Source organism: Bubalus bubalis, chromosome 11, assembly GCF_019923935.1.
Source record: "Bubalus bubalis isolate 160015118507 breed Murrah chromosome 11, NDDB_SH_1, whole genome shotgun sequence".
Lineage (NCBI taxonomy): Eukaryota > Metazoa > Chordata > Mammalia > Artiodactyla > Bovidae > Bubalus > Bubalus bubalis.
In genome coordinates, this window is record NC_059167.1 from 93,103,757 (window position 1) to 93,119,079 (window position 15,323).

At 46.7% G+C, this 15,323-nt stretch overlaps 1 protein-coding gene across 4 annotated transcripts in view; it reads left to right on the plus strand.

Moving 5' to 3' along the window:
- Positions 1-15,323, plus strand: part of LHFPL2 (LHFPL tetraspan subfamily member 2) — a 176,840-nt gene that overhangs the window by 17,960 nt on the left and 143,557 nt on the right. Inside the window, exon 3 of one of the 4 annotated variants that reach the window (XM_044925450.2) lies at positions 395-2,169. The exons of the other annotated variants lie outside the window; for them this stretch is intronic. Coding sequence (XP_044781385.1) covers positions 395-399 — 5 coding nt within the window. The 3' untranslated portion in view covers positions 400-2,169. Of the gene's footprint in view, positions 1-394; positions 2,170-15,323 lie in introns of those variants that run through there. 4 annotated transcript variants of the gene reach the window in all.

Below are 15,323 nucleotides of genomic sequence, written 5' to 3' on the forward strand. Positions count from 1 at the left end.
TCCTGCATTTCCGTGTTCCCCTTAGTACGCTGGGACCTTTGAGAGACACTCCGATTACCTGGAGGGGATTTTGCTTCATCATGTTGGTGGGGAGTAGCAACCCCTCTGGCAGTGGTTCACCTGTATGTGGAGCTGGAATGGGGCCTGGGTCCTTTCAGGAACTGACCAGTGGCTGAGTTCAGAGAAGCGAGGGTGGAGCTGGGGCGGGGGGATCTGAAATCTGACCAAAGACCACTTTCACGCACGTCTCGAGTGTTGGCTCCTGCCTTCTTATCCTGCCGATGCGTGAACACTACTCATTGTCCAGTCTTTCCAGTTGCTTTGTTTGGGTGTGTGCAGCATGAACGCAAAGAGAAAGAAGTTGTGTTCTGGTTCCTGTGTGTGCTTTCCACAGCCTAGGAGAGGTACGGGCCAGCTAGTCCCATGCAGAAAAGCAGTCCCGACACCACGGTTTCTTCTACCTGGAACCGAGTCCCATCCATATACAGCTGCCTGCGGGAGAGATCAGTGCAAGGCAAAGCGGTGCAGGGAATTTGACTCTCACCTGAATCTGTTCATCTTCAAGGTTCCTAGGGCTTGAATAGAGGGAGGGTTTCAGCTTTGCCCAGGGATCTCTCGTCTCCATGGACTCCAGCTTGTCTATTGTAACTTGAAAGATAAGTGAAGAAAACAATTACAGTTTAAAAGCCCAGATGTTAAAAATAAAAGCTGAGTATTAAAGTATGAGTGAGTGTTAGCTTTTTAGTAGGTTTTGGAATTTGAGATATTATCAACTGGTTTGTGTTGCACCGTGCCCGCAGAGTGAGTGCAAGGTGGTGTGTGCGTCTGGGCTTCATGCTGCCAGACACATGGGGAGTTCTTGTCAATTTACGGTAATAGCCACTCACTGAGTTCCATGGAGGTCTCTGATTCTCAGAGTGCTCCCTGTTTTCCGGTAACAATTCTAATTTGGCTAGAAAAACAAGTGAGGCAGGTCAAGTCGTCAGGTACTGAGCTGGTCCCCTTCCACACACTGGTGTGGGTTCCGGGATGCTTCACAGAGCTCTCTCATTGAATCTTTTTTTGGGGGGGGAGGTGGAGCTGTGTCGCATGTGGGATCCTAGTTCCCCAGCCAGGGATGGATCCCGTACTGCCCTGCAGTGTAAGCGCAGGGTGTTAACCACCGGACCCCCGGAGAAGTCCCTCTCACTGAATCTTGACAACTCCACATCATTGTAATTTTAAAGTCCAAGATGTAGTGATCGAGTTCCTGAATTTCCTAGAGTGTCTGAACTTTGTGTTTCTTTCAATTCAGGGTTTGCTCTTGGTCAGGTTTTGCTGAGGACTGCTCGTGCCCCAGCAGCAGCAGTAGAAATTGTGTATCAGGACACATGAGTGCATGTGTGTTTGCTGTAGCTGTTTTGGAGCTTGGCCTTGATCCAAAGACACTGTCCAGACTGGGCCCCTGGTATCCAGAGCAGACTTTTGGGAGCAGTCAGAGCAAAGGCGACTAGTGGACACAGCAACTGATCTGCTGGCTGTGGACTCCGCTGCTGTTAGCCATGACCACTGAGCTCCTTTATTGCTGAAGGAAGTGTGAACCCAGACAGCGGCTGCTGACAGACCCTCTCACTCAATGGCACGTCTTCCCTTGGGTGTCTGGTGTTCCAGGTGGAGCCTTTAGCTTCGGGTGAGCCTTTATCTTATCTTTTTCTTAAGAAGCAAAAATATCTAAGATTAAGTTTCATTATAAAACTACAGCCAAGTTTTGACATCTCTGGGCAAGAGCTGGCTTTTTTCCCACTTCCAGTATCTAACCGATGCATAATTCGGGAACCACTTTTTACTCTGATAAGGGTGCTTGTCAGCTGTGAGTTGGCCCGTTTTATCTACCGTGGGAGTTCTGTTACTGATGTGAAAGGAAACTTATAAATACATGTTTCCCAGGAAACATTGGTTTTAAAAGGGCTGGAGATGTTGTTTTGATCACTGTCATGTCCTCTGCTGTTGTGAAATGACTATTTTCTATTTCTTAGAGACTTTTTACAACTATGGATCTGAGTTGAAAGGAGCCCTTCCCATCAGTTCAGTTCAGTTCAACTAGTCAAGTCCGACTCTTTGCAACCCCATGGATTGTAGCACACCAGGCTTCCCTATCCATCTCCAACTCCTAAAGCTTGCTCAAACTCGTGTCCGTTGAATCAGTGATGCCATCCAACCATCTCATCCTTGGTCATCCCCTTCTCCTCCCACCTTCAATCTTTCCTAGCATCAGGGTCTTTACTCGTGAGTCAGTTCTTTGCGTAAGGTGGCCAAAGTATTGGAGTTTCAGCTTCAGCATCAGTCCTTCCAATGAATATTCAGGTCTGATTTCCTTTAGGATGGACTGGTTGGATCTTCTTGCTGTCCAAGGGATTCTCAAGCATCTTCTCCAACACCGCAGTTCAAAAGCATCAATTCTTCTGTGCTCAGCTTTCTGTATAGTCCAGCTCTTATATCCATACATGACTACTGGAAAAACCATAGCCTTAACTAGACGGACCTTTGTTGGTAAAGTAATGTCTCTGCTTTTTAATATGCTAAGTTGGTCATAGCTTTTCTTCCAAGGAGCAGGCGTTTTTTAATTTCATGGCTGCAGTCACTATCTGCAGTGATTTTGAAGCCCCCAAAAATAAAGTCTGTCACTGTTTCCATTGTTTCCCCATCTATTTGCCATGAAGTGATTGGACCAGATGCCATCGTCTTAGTTTTCTGAATGTTGAGTTTTAAGCCAGCTTTTTCATTCTCCTCTTTCACTTTCAACAAGAGGCTGTTTAGTTTTTTGCTTTCGGCCATAAGGGTGGTGTCATCTGCGTATCTGACGTTATTGATATTTCTCCCAGCAATCTTGATTCCAGCTTGTGCTTCATCCAGCCTGGCATTTCTCATGATGTACTCTGCATATAAGTTAAATAAGCAGAGTGACAGTATACAGCCTTGACATACTCCTTACCTGATTTGGAACTAGTCTGTTGTTCCATGTCCTTGACCTGCATACAGATTTCTCAGGAGGCAGGTCAGATGGTCTGGTATTCCCATCTCTTTCAGAATTTTTCCACAGTTTGTTATGATCCACACAGGCAAAGGCTTTGGTTAGTCAATAAAGCAGAAGTAGATATTTTCCTGGAACTCTCTTACTTTCTTGATGATCCAGTGGATGTTGGCAATTTGATCTCTGGTTCCTCTGCCTTTTCTAAATCCAGCTCGAACATCTGGAAGTTCATGGTTCATGTATTGTTGAAGCCTGGCTTGGAGAATTTTGAGCATTACTTTGCTAGTGTGTAAGATGAGTACAATTGTGTGGTAGTTTGAACATTCTTTGGCATTGCCTTTCTTTGGGTTTGGAATGAAAACTGACCTTTTCCAAAGTTCCAAAAAATAGCAAGGAGAGATAAGAAAGCCTTCCTCAGTGATCAATGCAAAGAAACAGAGGAAAACAATAGAATGAAAAAGACTAGGGATCTCTTCAAGAAAATTAGAGATACCAAGGGACCATTTCATGCAAAGATGGGCACAATAAAGGGCAGAGATGGTATGGACCTAACAGAAGCAGAAGATATTAAGAAGAGGTGGCAAGAATACACAGAACTATACAAAAAAGATCTTCATGACCCAGATAATGATGATGCAGGGATCACTCACCTGGAGCCAGACATCCTGGAATGCAAAGTCAAGTGGGCCTTAGGAAACATCACCACAAACAAAGCTTTCACATAACTGGGTAATAAAAGTAACTTTTCCAGATAGGCAAAAGAGAGTGAAAAAGTTCTCAGCATTTTAAATGATTCTTCTTCTCTGCGGCAGTCCCCAGCTTTTTTGGCCCCAGGGACCAGTTTCACGGAGGACCCTTTCTCCATGGACTAGGGACTCGGGGTGGGGTGGGTTTCAGGATCATTCAGGCACGTTTCATTTCCTGTGCACTTTATTTCTCTTATTACATCAGCTTCATCGCAGATCATCAGGCATTAGATCCCGGAGGTTGGGGACCCCTACTGCAGAGCATTTTTCAACGGAGCGGTTTCTGAGGCTTTCGGAATTCTCTTCTCTCAGGTTCCTTCTTCAAAGCTAAAGGAAGCCTTGATTGGCTCCCTTTACACCAGACATGGATGCTGCTCTTTCCTCTCCTTTATTTCCTGGTGGGCAAGCCCTGCTGCTCACCTCGCCTGTGTTTTATCTGCCTGCCTGGGGTTGCTGCAGAGAAGTGCTGCTACCCTTTATGGCTACAATCTGAAAAAGAAAACAAACAGCCAAAGCTCCACGAGTCCCAGCAGGCTGGTGGAAACCATTCTCATCCTCCTTGTTCCTGGGTTCAAAGTGCGCTTCGCATTTTATGGGGGCGATGGGCCCTCCCACAGTGCTTGTTTGAATGGGCCTGCCTTTGAGCCTGGTGGACAATTAACCACACTGACCTCCTCTCACTTTAACCTTTCTGGCCAGGTTGCCCTTCCCGCTCTAGTGAGAGGCGGCTGCTGGCCCTTTGAGTGGAGCACCAGGCAGGGGTGGGGAAACATTTGATCCTCTTCAAAGGGGATGTCTCTGAAGCATGAAGATTGAACTGATTGTGACCCCACCGGACGGGGGAAGCAGAAGCGCCCTCTGGAGAACTGGCTGGGAGGAGGAAGCCGTCAATTACTAATCCCGTTGGCCAGTGGGGTCTTCAGGGTCTCATATCCGTTTGAAAGAGAGAGAATCAGGGTTGAAGGTAATAAAATAGGCCTTAAATTAGAGGAGCAGGGGGTCATTTTTATCTAATTTTGTGGTTGTTACTGAGGGATAAAAGGCAGAGGAGATAATTTCATTAGCCCCTTTGAGATCTTTATCACGGGGCGATGGCACTTGGGGATGGAGTTGAGCCTCACAGGGGCTGGCCGGTTCCCTCCTGGTAAACACAGAGCCCAATTTCCATAGCACCGGGGAGCCTTGGGGAAGCCCAGTGACCATTTAGGGCACTGTGGTCAGGAACAGCGTTTCCTGCTGCAAGTGAGTGTTAGTGACTTCAGCTGATACAGGGCCCAGTGGACCACTTGACCCATCACTGAGGCATGTGGTATTCACACTGAAAATACAGACATCTGCCCAATAAGAGAGCTTGTTCAGAGCTGAGATGGTGTCTTTGACTCTGAGGAAGGCTTGTCAGTTATCTGTTGTCGAGGTCACTGCTTCAGAGCATGGCAGTGCTGGAGTTCCCGTGAGCCGAGCAGTGTTTGGGTGCTGGGGGGCGAGCAGCACAGCAAGGCTGTGCCTTCTATTTGATGGGCCCTAGAGGCTGAAGCTCCAGTACTTTGGCCAGCTGATGTGAGCTGCCAACTCACTGGAAAAGACCCTGATGCTGGGAAGGATTCAGGAGAAGGGGACGACAGAGGACGAAATGGTTGGATAGCATCAACAACTCGATGGACATAAACTTGGGCAAACTCCGGGAGATGGTGAGGGATAGGGAAGCCTGCCATGCTGCAGTCCATGGGGGCGCAAAGAGCTGGACACGACTGAGTGACTGAACAGCAACAACGAATTCTGTTCATGGTGTACTTGTATTTCTGCTGCTTCATAAAGGCCTTGCTGGGCAGGCAGGGATTTCTGTCCATGTTTCCGGAGATAGGAGCGAGGCAGGGAGGGGATGTGTGATTTACCTCCATCTCTGGCAGGGAAGTGCAGGATCTGGGATTCTAGCCCTGGACCTCAGACGTTCAGATTAAGTCCTCCCTGACGGTAATGAGAAGAAACAGAGGCAAGAGGAGGAAGGGATGAATTATGCATCTTTGATTGCAACAGAGGGGAGAGAAAAGTATGATGATCAATAGATAGTTCTCTGCACCAGCCACCAGTAGGCACCGTTCCCCAAGGCAGCCTGGGTTCTTTCTGAGGGTGAGCATAGGTGGACAGGGCAGAGGCTGGAAGGGGTGGGATAGGAAGGCTTTTTGTATGAAGCAGTCCTAAGTAAAGTGTCCAGTTACATATGGAGACCCTGTGCGTGTGATCAGAGAGGCCACGACACCCATTGTTAGCATCACTGATTCGGGCTAATTTATTTTGGGGGCACAGCCTCTTCTGAGGGCTTCCCAGGTAGCTCAGCTGGTAAAGAATCTGCCTGCAATGCAGGGTACCCCGGTTTGATTCCTGGGTTGGGAAGTTCCCCTGGAGAAGGGATAGGTTACCCACTCCCGTGTTCTTGGACTTCCCTGGTGGCTCAGATGGTAAAGAATCCGCCTGCAATGTGGGAAACCTCGGTTCTATCCCTGGGTTGGGAAGATCCCCTGGAGAAGGGAATGGTCAACCCACTCCAGTATTCTGGCCTGGAGAATTCCATGGACAGAAGAGCCTGGCGGGCTACAGTCCACGGGTCGCAGAGTCAGGCAGGACTGAGCGACTAAGCACAGCACAGCAGCCACGTGCATCTTTATTTACACTCTTACTATCTCCAATCTGCTCACTTTCCAGTCTCCAGCTTCCCCTTCTCTACTGTAGACATTTCTGCTTAGTTTTGAACTTAGCTTGGAGTAAAAAGAAAACTTCTATTAAGATGTGCTAATAAAAACCTTAACCACTGGTAAGTACCTTTAACCACACAGCTTCAGAGTGTTTAATTGCTGTAAAAATCTATCCCCCCATTGATTAAAGAGCTGATATTTGCAAGTTGATCGTGGAGACTGTAGATGCCTCCCTTTGTGGATGTGGTGCCCTTGGGAACTCCAGCCAATGTGTTTCTGAAATGTTATCTGAGGGGAATTCAGGGGGTGGGGGTGGGGTGGGGACAGAAGGTTTTCACTTGTTTCCCTAATGCTTCTCCGTATCCTATACAGATTATCTTTGCGCTGCAGTCCTCGGAGGCAGGAGCCCCCTTTCTTTGGCCATATGCTCTTCCTTTCTTTCGTTGCTGTGGCTAATCAGAAGTTGGCCAGACTTTAGTGTCTCTTAAAATCCTTTCTCTCTGGCCGTGTCCAGGAAGTTGAAGTGCAGTGTCAGAAATGATACGAGTTGATGAAGAAGAAATAAACAGACCCAGGCAACACGTGAAGAAGCCTTGGCTGCCCTGCTCCTGTTTTTCTGTCGTTCTGATCTCAAGGAACCAGATTTCCTCCACGTAGCAGGAACGCAGCCATGATCGCCCCTGTGCCAAGGAGCCTGGGCCACGTCTGCCTGTGGGTCTTCTAGATTAGGGCTACGCTTAGGCTCCTAAACCCTGGGATGAAAATGTGTCGTTTATGCTTGGCAGAGTGCAGAGAAGTCACACGTCTGCCGCCTGAGCTATATGAATATGGAGTAAAAATAGCATCTGTTCGGGGAAGCAGAACATTCCAGAATGCTTCGGTCCCCTCTTGGCACCAAAAGAGAGAGTGGAGAATAGGAGAGCAGAGAGGGACTTGAAAGAGCTTCTTGTTCAAGCCTTTTAATTTCAGCTCAGGACACTGAATGACTTGGCTCAACCTCTGTCCCTGCCTGTCTTGTTTGGACAGCTTCGTATCTTTGGTCCCCAGCATGTGTTAGGTGCTTCCCGTGCACTTGAGTGAATGATACACGTGAAGCTATGACTCCCAACTCCTAGTCTAGTGCTCCTTGAGATACTTTTATAGGCTGAAAAGTCTGTAAAAATGGTGTCGAGTAGCTTGTACGTAGTTGAGACTTTCTTGAGATTACATGTAGATTAGAAAAGTGAGACGTAGCAAGATTAAACTGATTCCTTACAATCAGCAGTGCAGCTGAGGGGAAGACAGGCTTTCTCAGGCTCAGGGGTGGCTGGGAGGCAGGATGCCATGTGGTCACCTGAGTGAGGGGTTCCCTGTGGAGGGGGTGGCCCCAATCACTCTGCCTCCCTGGCAGAGTCAGAACGGTGGTGGAAGTTGGGCTTGAAATTGCCCTTCTACCCAAGAACAGTACTCGATGGCCAGAGCCCACCCTCCTTTTGTGTGTGTGTGTGTGTCTGTCTGTCTGTCTGTCTGTATACGTGGCACTGTGGGTGTGAGTGGAAGGTCCAGATACTTCGAGCGCTGCAGCCATAGGAGAAGGACTCAGTCCTCCACACTGATAGATGCCGTTGGCCAGTAAATCAGGCTCTCCACCACTCCTAGCCTTATTTTGAAAATTGCAGCCTTGCTGTCAGTGGCCCTAGCCAAGTAAACCAAATTGAGCAGTGTCACATGCCTAGAGACCCACGGTGGCAAGTACGCAGCTACTTTCAGGCTTGTAATTCAAAGCATCATGATTCATTTATCTCCCTTGTTTAATGTCCCAGTTAAGTCACAGAGTTACCATTGCAAGGGAATTTTAAAATTTAGAATAGTTTGTTGTTGATCAGTCACTAAGTCATGTCCAGCTCTTTGCGATCCCATGGACTGTAGCATGCTGGGCTCCCCTGTCCTTCACCATCTCCCAGAGTTTGCTCAAACTCATGTCCATTGAATTGGTGATGCTGTCTAACCATCTCCCCTTCTGCCACCACCATCTCCTCCTGCCCTTAGTCTTTACCAGCATCAGGATCTTTTCCAGGGTCTCTTCGCATTTGTTGGCCGAAGTATTGGAGCTTCAGCATCAGTCCTTCCAAAGAATATTCAGTGTTGATTTCCTTTAGGATTGACTGGTCTGATCTCCTTGCTGTCCAAGGGACTCTCAAGAGTCTTCTCCAACACCACAGTTCGAAAGCATCAATTCTTCAGCGCTCAGCCTTCTTTATGGTCCAACCCTCACACCCATACATGACTACTGGAAAAACCATAGCTTTGGCTATATGCACCTTGTTGGCCAAGTGATGTCTCTGCTTTTTAATATGCTGTCTAGCTTTGTCACAGCTTTCCTTCCAAGGAGCAAGTGTCTTTTAATTTCATGGCTGCAGTCACCATCTGCAGTGTTTTGGTTATAGGAGATTAATTGAAGATAAAAAGCTGCCAAAGAGAATTTTTAAGGTCAAGATATTTTGTTTGAATTCACAAACACTGGAGTGATGCTGTTGTTTACTGCTTGGTAAGTTTCATCCACACCTTCTGACACAGCCTCCCGGTTTGGCTGGGTGTGTTTACATCTTTTTAAATTGACCTCTTAGCTTCGTCGTGTGACTTTAATACCAGGGGCAAGTGTGCTTCCTCTGAGACCCTTGGCACCTGACCAGTTCCATGTGGAATTTCTTTGCTGCCTCAGAGGGAGAGAGCCCAGCTCCCGCTGAAAACCTGTTTCACCCAAAAGTTCCTTCACAGGCTCATGAGACGGGTATGAATGCTGGGTCATGTGGCACCTCTTTGCTTCTGTTTAGGAAATGGGCAGCAGACATCCAGTCTCCTGGTGGGTCAGAAGACAAGCTGTAGTATAACCCTGATTGATGACTACAGGAAGAATCTGCTGAGTTATCAGCTTCTGCTCTGTATTATAGATCACAGGGCTTATTGATCTAAAGCTGGCACGCGTTCTGCAGGCCAGAGGTGGGTCTGACTGGGTCTCCATAGCAGCAAGAAAAATGATGACCGCTGGATAAGTTATGTGGTCTTGAGTAAAAAGAGCAAATAATCTTGCACAGTGGCATCAATCATCACTTTGTTTTTTGGTGAAAGTCGGGCTTGAGGAAGTGACTTTGTGGTAGTGCTGGCATGGTCTAGTATTTGAACTTCTCGTGGAGGCTGTTCCTTGGCACTGATACAGTTCTTTGTGATCTTGTCCTGCGTTGTCCAATGTTAGCTTAGCGCTTTGGCAGTGAACAGTAAATATTACACTCGAACCTGGAACATTCTATGTGAAAAACCATACAAATTAAGAACAAATTCAATTTTTAAGAACACATATATGTTGATAAAAACAGTGTGTTTGGGACATCTGGTTTCTTGAATTCAGTTACATGTGGGGAAGCTTGATTATCCTCTGCAGGCTTCTTAAAAGTACACAGAAGAGTGAGATGAGAGTGCATGACTTCCTGGCTACGAGCCTTGAGCCTTTATGAAGGGTAATTTAGAAAGCAAACCTTTTTGTAGAAAGGTGTTTTGGTACTGCCTGTTGGTGAAGGCATACTTTTTGTTTATTTATTATTTTATTGCATGTGACATTGTTTCAATTCAGTAGTTCTCTTGATCTTTCTTCTCTCCTTTTTCTTCGTAAGCAGTCTATGGGGATCTGTAACCTCAATGACAAGAAAAGGACTAATGGACGTTTATATAGTAGTGTTCGTGTTTACAAAATTGAACGCTGAGATGTGATGGAATTCTGTATTCATAGGGTTCCAACTTGCTGTAAAAATTTAATAAGTTATAAGATTGATTCATATTTGTGATTTTCTTATTTTAAAATGAAACTCCCCAACTAGGTATAAATCACGTTCAGTGCAGTTTTATAGGGAGTAAGGGTGTAAGAATCAAAGTTTGTAGTTCTTCTGCAAGCATCTTGCTTCTGTTTTTGTAACACACATCAGATGAGTCTTTCGTGGGCTCTTCTCTCTTTCTTCCAAGTATATTGTTGTTGTTCAGTCTCCCAGTCATGTCTGACTCTTTGTGGCCCCACGGACTGCAGCATGCCAGGCCTCCCTGTCCCTCATCATCTCCCGGAGTTTGCCCAAGTTTATGATGTTCATTGCATTGGTGATGCCAGCCAGCCATCTCATCCTCTGATGCCCTCTTCCATGTATACCTCTGTATTTTCTATAGGTTATTTCCTCTTCTGCCTTGCTCTCTCCTCAGAACGAAGATTAAATCCCTGATCATCACTGCAGTTTCATTAGCCCCTGTTTATGAGGCCTCAACCGTAGAGTCTTCACGAGAGGACCGGGTTCTTCCTGAAGTTGGGCTGGGTTCCAGGGATGCCTGGGTCCATGTCTTTGGGTCCTTTCTGGATCCCAGTTGTACCTAGCAAGCAGCCCGGCTCACCTTGAATCACAAGGGCATGCATTTTCTGTAGCCTAAACATGTTAATGATTAAACACACAGGATTAGATATTGTTTGGCGAGTGTGCAGCCCGTTTGAGGATTTTTACCAATTAACAAGCACAAGAGAACTATATATCAGACTCTTTGGAGGAATGAGTGCTTGGGAGACAGCCCTTCTGAGCCCCGGATTGCCCCAGGAGGAGCGGGCTCTGTGTTCGGACAGGACCTGCGGTGGGGCGGAATCAGCCTTGAGTCAGGCAGGCCTGGGCTCCAGGCCCCACCTCCCACTGCCAGGATCCATGACCCCAGGCGAGTTACCGATCTCACCAGGCCTTAGCTTCCTTTTCTGTGAAATGGAGATAATCATAGGCTCACTGGGTAGAATTGTTATAATAATAAAGGAGGTAGCTTTCTGTAGGCAGATCTGGAACCCAGTAAGCAGCGGTTATCACCACTGTTGCTAATACAACAGGAACAAGTTTGACTTTAAGGGAATCCAAGAACTCTGGAAGTTTCTCCCAGATTGTTGGCCTCCTGTGTTGGTGCCCAGAGCACTTGTGTAGGTGGCGTTTTAAGGCCCTTTCCACCCACCTCTGAGTTTCCTGGCGCTCCTTGTCTTGCTTGTCCAGCTTCTGTAAACCAGCCTCTCCCAGGGCCTCCTTTGCTTTAAGGATCAAAGGAGTTCTAGAGAATTTTGACATGAGGTAAAATTAATGGTCATTTAAAAGCTGAGTTCGTCCTGTGGTCAGATTTGTTATTGGGTGTGTGTTCCTCGGGCCTGAGGCCCTTGCTCAGTGGCAATGTGTGGGACAGCTAAGGGTCTCCCTCCAGGAGGGGAAATCTTCATTGGAAACGGGTTGCAGAATGCGAAAGTTTATAAAAAGTGTTTATGTTTGTCCTGGGAGAAAGGTAACACATCACAGGCCATTAACAGGCCTGGCTCACACTGCAGCGTGCACCAACCCAGCAATGTAATTTATTTCACGGAGGGAATTGTGGTTTTTCGTGCCCTGGATAGGTGTCACTGAAACCTTGTTTCAAGAGGAAAATAGCAATTAATGTTAGAAACAAGAACTACTAGCCTTACAAATTTGTGGTGGAAGAGACCCAATAAAAATGACTATCAGAAGTTCCCCAAAGGTGAACATCAGCGTTTATAAATAGTGTTTTCTCCCTGGTAACCTGACAGCTCTTGCTTTGTAAGTATAAACCAAAGTAGGACTGCCCCAAACAGAGCAGGGCATGTGCGAATGTTCCTGCAGGGAAGAAAGTCGGCCCAGGCTGTGGGCCGGGCAGGCAGGCGTCTGCATTGGCTTAGGGACAGGTGGCAGAGGACCGGCTGTGTTTGGTCAGATTAGGCCATGTCTGTGTCATTGCTTATTGTTCCCCTGCTGGGAGATGACAGATGGGAGAGGCTGTCCTGAAAGAGCGGCTGTTAATCTATAACTCGGGGTTTGCTTGTACCCATGCATAAACATTTCAGCTCATTATTTTCAGAAACAAAAGACCAGAGCATATGGGAGCCCTTTGGTTCTGATTCATTTAAAGTTTGTTTTTTGGTTTGTCTGTCTGTAGTATTGCTGATGTAACTGGGTCATCTAAATTAAAAGTGACTCTTAAAAATTAAGTGAAAAAATGATTTCAAGATGAGAACTATGATTTTCTGACTTTGAAGAGAACTCTTTCCTTAAAATGACACTTTCCAGTGGAGCGTGGCATCTGTGCGTTTAGCTGATAGAAATTCAGCTTCCCATGCACAGTGCAAAAATAGGGGAGAGAGAAGTGACGATGAAAATGCTGCGGAGCTGCTAACAGTCTGCTCTGTTAGAGTGGGTGCTTTAGAGCAGCGGTCCCCAGCCTCCGGGATCTAAGGCCTGACGATCTGAGGTGGAGCTGATTTAATAATAATAGAGATGAGCTGCACGATAAATGCAGTACACTTGAGTCTTCCCTAGACCATCACCAGTCCAGGGAAAAAATTGTCTTCCACGAAACTGGTCCCTGGTGCCAAAAAGATTGGGGATTGCTGCTTTATATGTAGCAGGATTTCTCAGCCTTGCCACCACGGGCACCTTTGTGCTGAGTCATTTCTTGGCTGTGAGGCTGTCCTGTGTGTTGCAGGCTATTCAGCACCATCCCTGGTCTCTGCCGACTAGAGGCTATCAGAACTCACTTCCTCTGGTTGTAAAGATCCAAACCATCTCCAGACATGGCCTCTTGTCCTCTATGAGCTGGGGGCAGGAAGCAGGCAAAGGCAAGATCCTTCTGGCTGACAACCCATGCCTTGGAGTGAGAGTGTTAGAGATTCTTTTCCCTCTGTTGTTACCGAAGTGATCTGGGTTCCAGGTCCTCTGATGCATCATCTTGCCTTACTGGGTATGATTGGGTTAAAAGAAAATAAAAAGTGAGGCCTAATGAGTGTAAATTGCAAAGGGTAACTTGGAGAAACTGAGTTTACAGCATTAGCGATTACGTCTCAAGGGAGAGCGACCTCAGTGAAATCTCCTAGAAGTTTCTGAAGGCCAAAACCTTATAAAGAAAAGCGATTGGTCCTTTTACAGAAATCCTTGCCTTGTCAGTTGAGAACTGACACTATTTCTTGGTAATAGTGGGGGCTCGTGGCCAATTTCTAACCCCAAGTCTGTTGATTGCATCTGGATAATGTCACTGGGCTGTTTCCCTGCTGTTTTTGACCAATTTTCTGAAAAGCAGTCATTCTGGTTCCTTTTTCTCAGGCTCAACATCCCCAAACAGGCAGTTCTGAAAGGATATATTCAAGGCTCAGTGCCAACCACCTTTGTGAGAATCTTTGAATTATTTTTTTATACAAGTTCTGCCTTGGTGGTGGGAACACTGCTATTCAAGTCCTGAGCTGGCATGTAAGGGGTCTGCCCTGTGCAGAATGGCAGGTGCCCCAGAGGACAGTCCCAGCTAAACCCAGCCTTCCAGCCACCCCCATCGACATGTGAATGAAGCCATATTGGACCCTCCAGACTAGCACATCCACCCACTGCCTAAGGACCCCATTGCCATGTGGAATAGAAGCATCACATCAGCTGCTCCTTCCCCAGATTCCTGGTACACAAAATGTGAGACACTATCAAAGTCGTTTAAATGACCCCTAAAAAATTAAATTGGGCTTCCCCAGTGGCTCAGCAGTAAAGAATCTACCTGGAGGTGACTACCTTGGAATTCTTGCCACCATCCCCTCCTGGCTTTGTGATTTTTGTGCAGAATATCCCGAGAACCAATCCTTAGTCAGGACGGCTGCAAAGAAAACCTGAGAAATGAGATTGGCATTTGCCAAGGGAATGGCAGAGTGGGGAAGAGAGGAATGGAGGGAAGCACGGAGGAGGAGGGTGGGAGAGAGGTGGAGACGTGAGAGGCTGGAGGACGCTGGGATGGTTGGTCCCGGGAATCCACATCCCGACACCAGCTCCACCAAGGGGAGTGCTCTCTGGTCGTCATCTAGGGGAGCTACCTTCAGATGGTCTTGCTGGTGTGTCACCCCACAAAGTGGCAGAGAAGAGAGGGCAGGCTGAGGAAGGAGTTTGCTGGTTGTGTTTCTTGCTTATCCGTCGTTATGACTTCTCGGTTATTTGCATTTTTGGAACCAAGTGAGTGGTTCCCTATGTGTCAGAATATAGGTTCTTATTAAGTGTAGCACCAGGTTTTGAATCCAAATTGGATTTTTTTCTTTTGGGACAATCTGAGTTTTTTTGCATAAGGATGAACAAAGGAAAGGACTTCTGTTGATTGGAGATTGTCTGGCAGGTCTTAATTTGAAATCTTGGGTTTAGAGTTTATGAAAGAACAGATTAAGCATGCCTGCCATATATGGATTTGCTTTTAGAAAACAGTGTTCTTTTAGCTGCTGAGTCCTGATGCCTTTTCAAACATTTGGGTTGGTTTTAGTCTAACTGCCAGTTCAACAGTGCAGCATTGAGGCAGGAAAGGAAGGAAGTCTGGCATGTGGAGTCTTCTTGTCTCTCCTTCCTTTCTTCCTCTGCCTTTGCTTTCTAACAGGTATTTTTTGGTTTAAATTTCTTGACGTCCTTTTGATGTGCTTTTCTGTTTACCGTAATGGTTCTCAACTGAGTCAACCCTGAATGCTCTCCCCACCCCCTCTACATACCAGGGGTGTTTGGATCTGGAATGGGGATTTTAAGATCCCCAGTTTTAGGAAATAGGGACCAGGAACCCTAAATATCTGTGCTGGAATCCCTCCTGAAGTGTTGATTAATACTGCCCGCATTGTGCATGCAAGTCAAAGGCTCTTCTGCAGTTTATGGTAGAGAAAGAATCTTGAACCTTGATTTATTAACTGACCAGCTAAGATTAAATAAGCTAGTGGGGTTTGAGTGGTTAAAAGGCAAGGCTGTAGAGCCAAACTGCCTAGATTTGAAACTAGCTCTAACATTTACCAGCTGGAGGGTCTTTGGGAAGTTAACTGGCTCTAACATTTCCCAG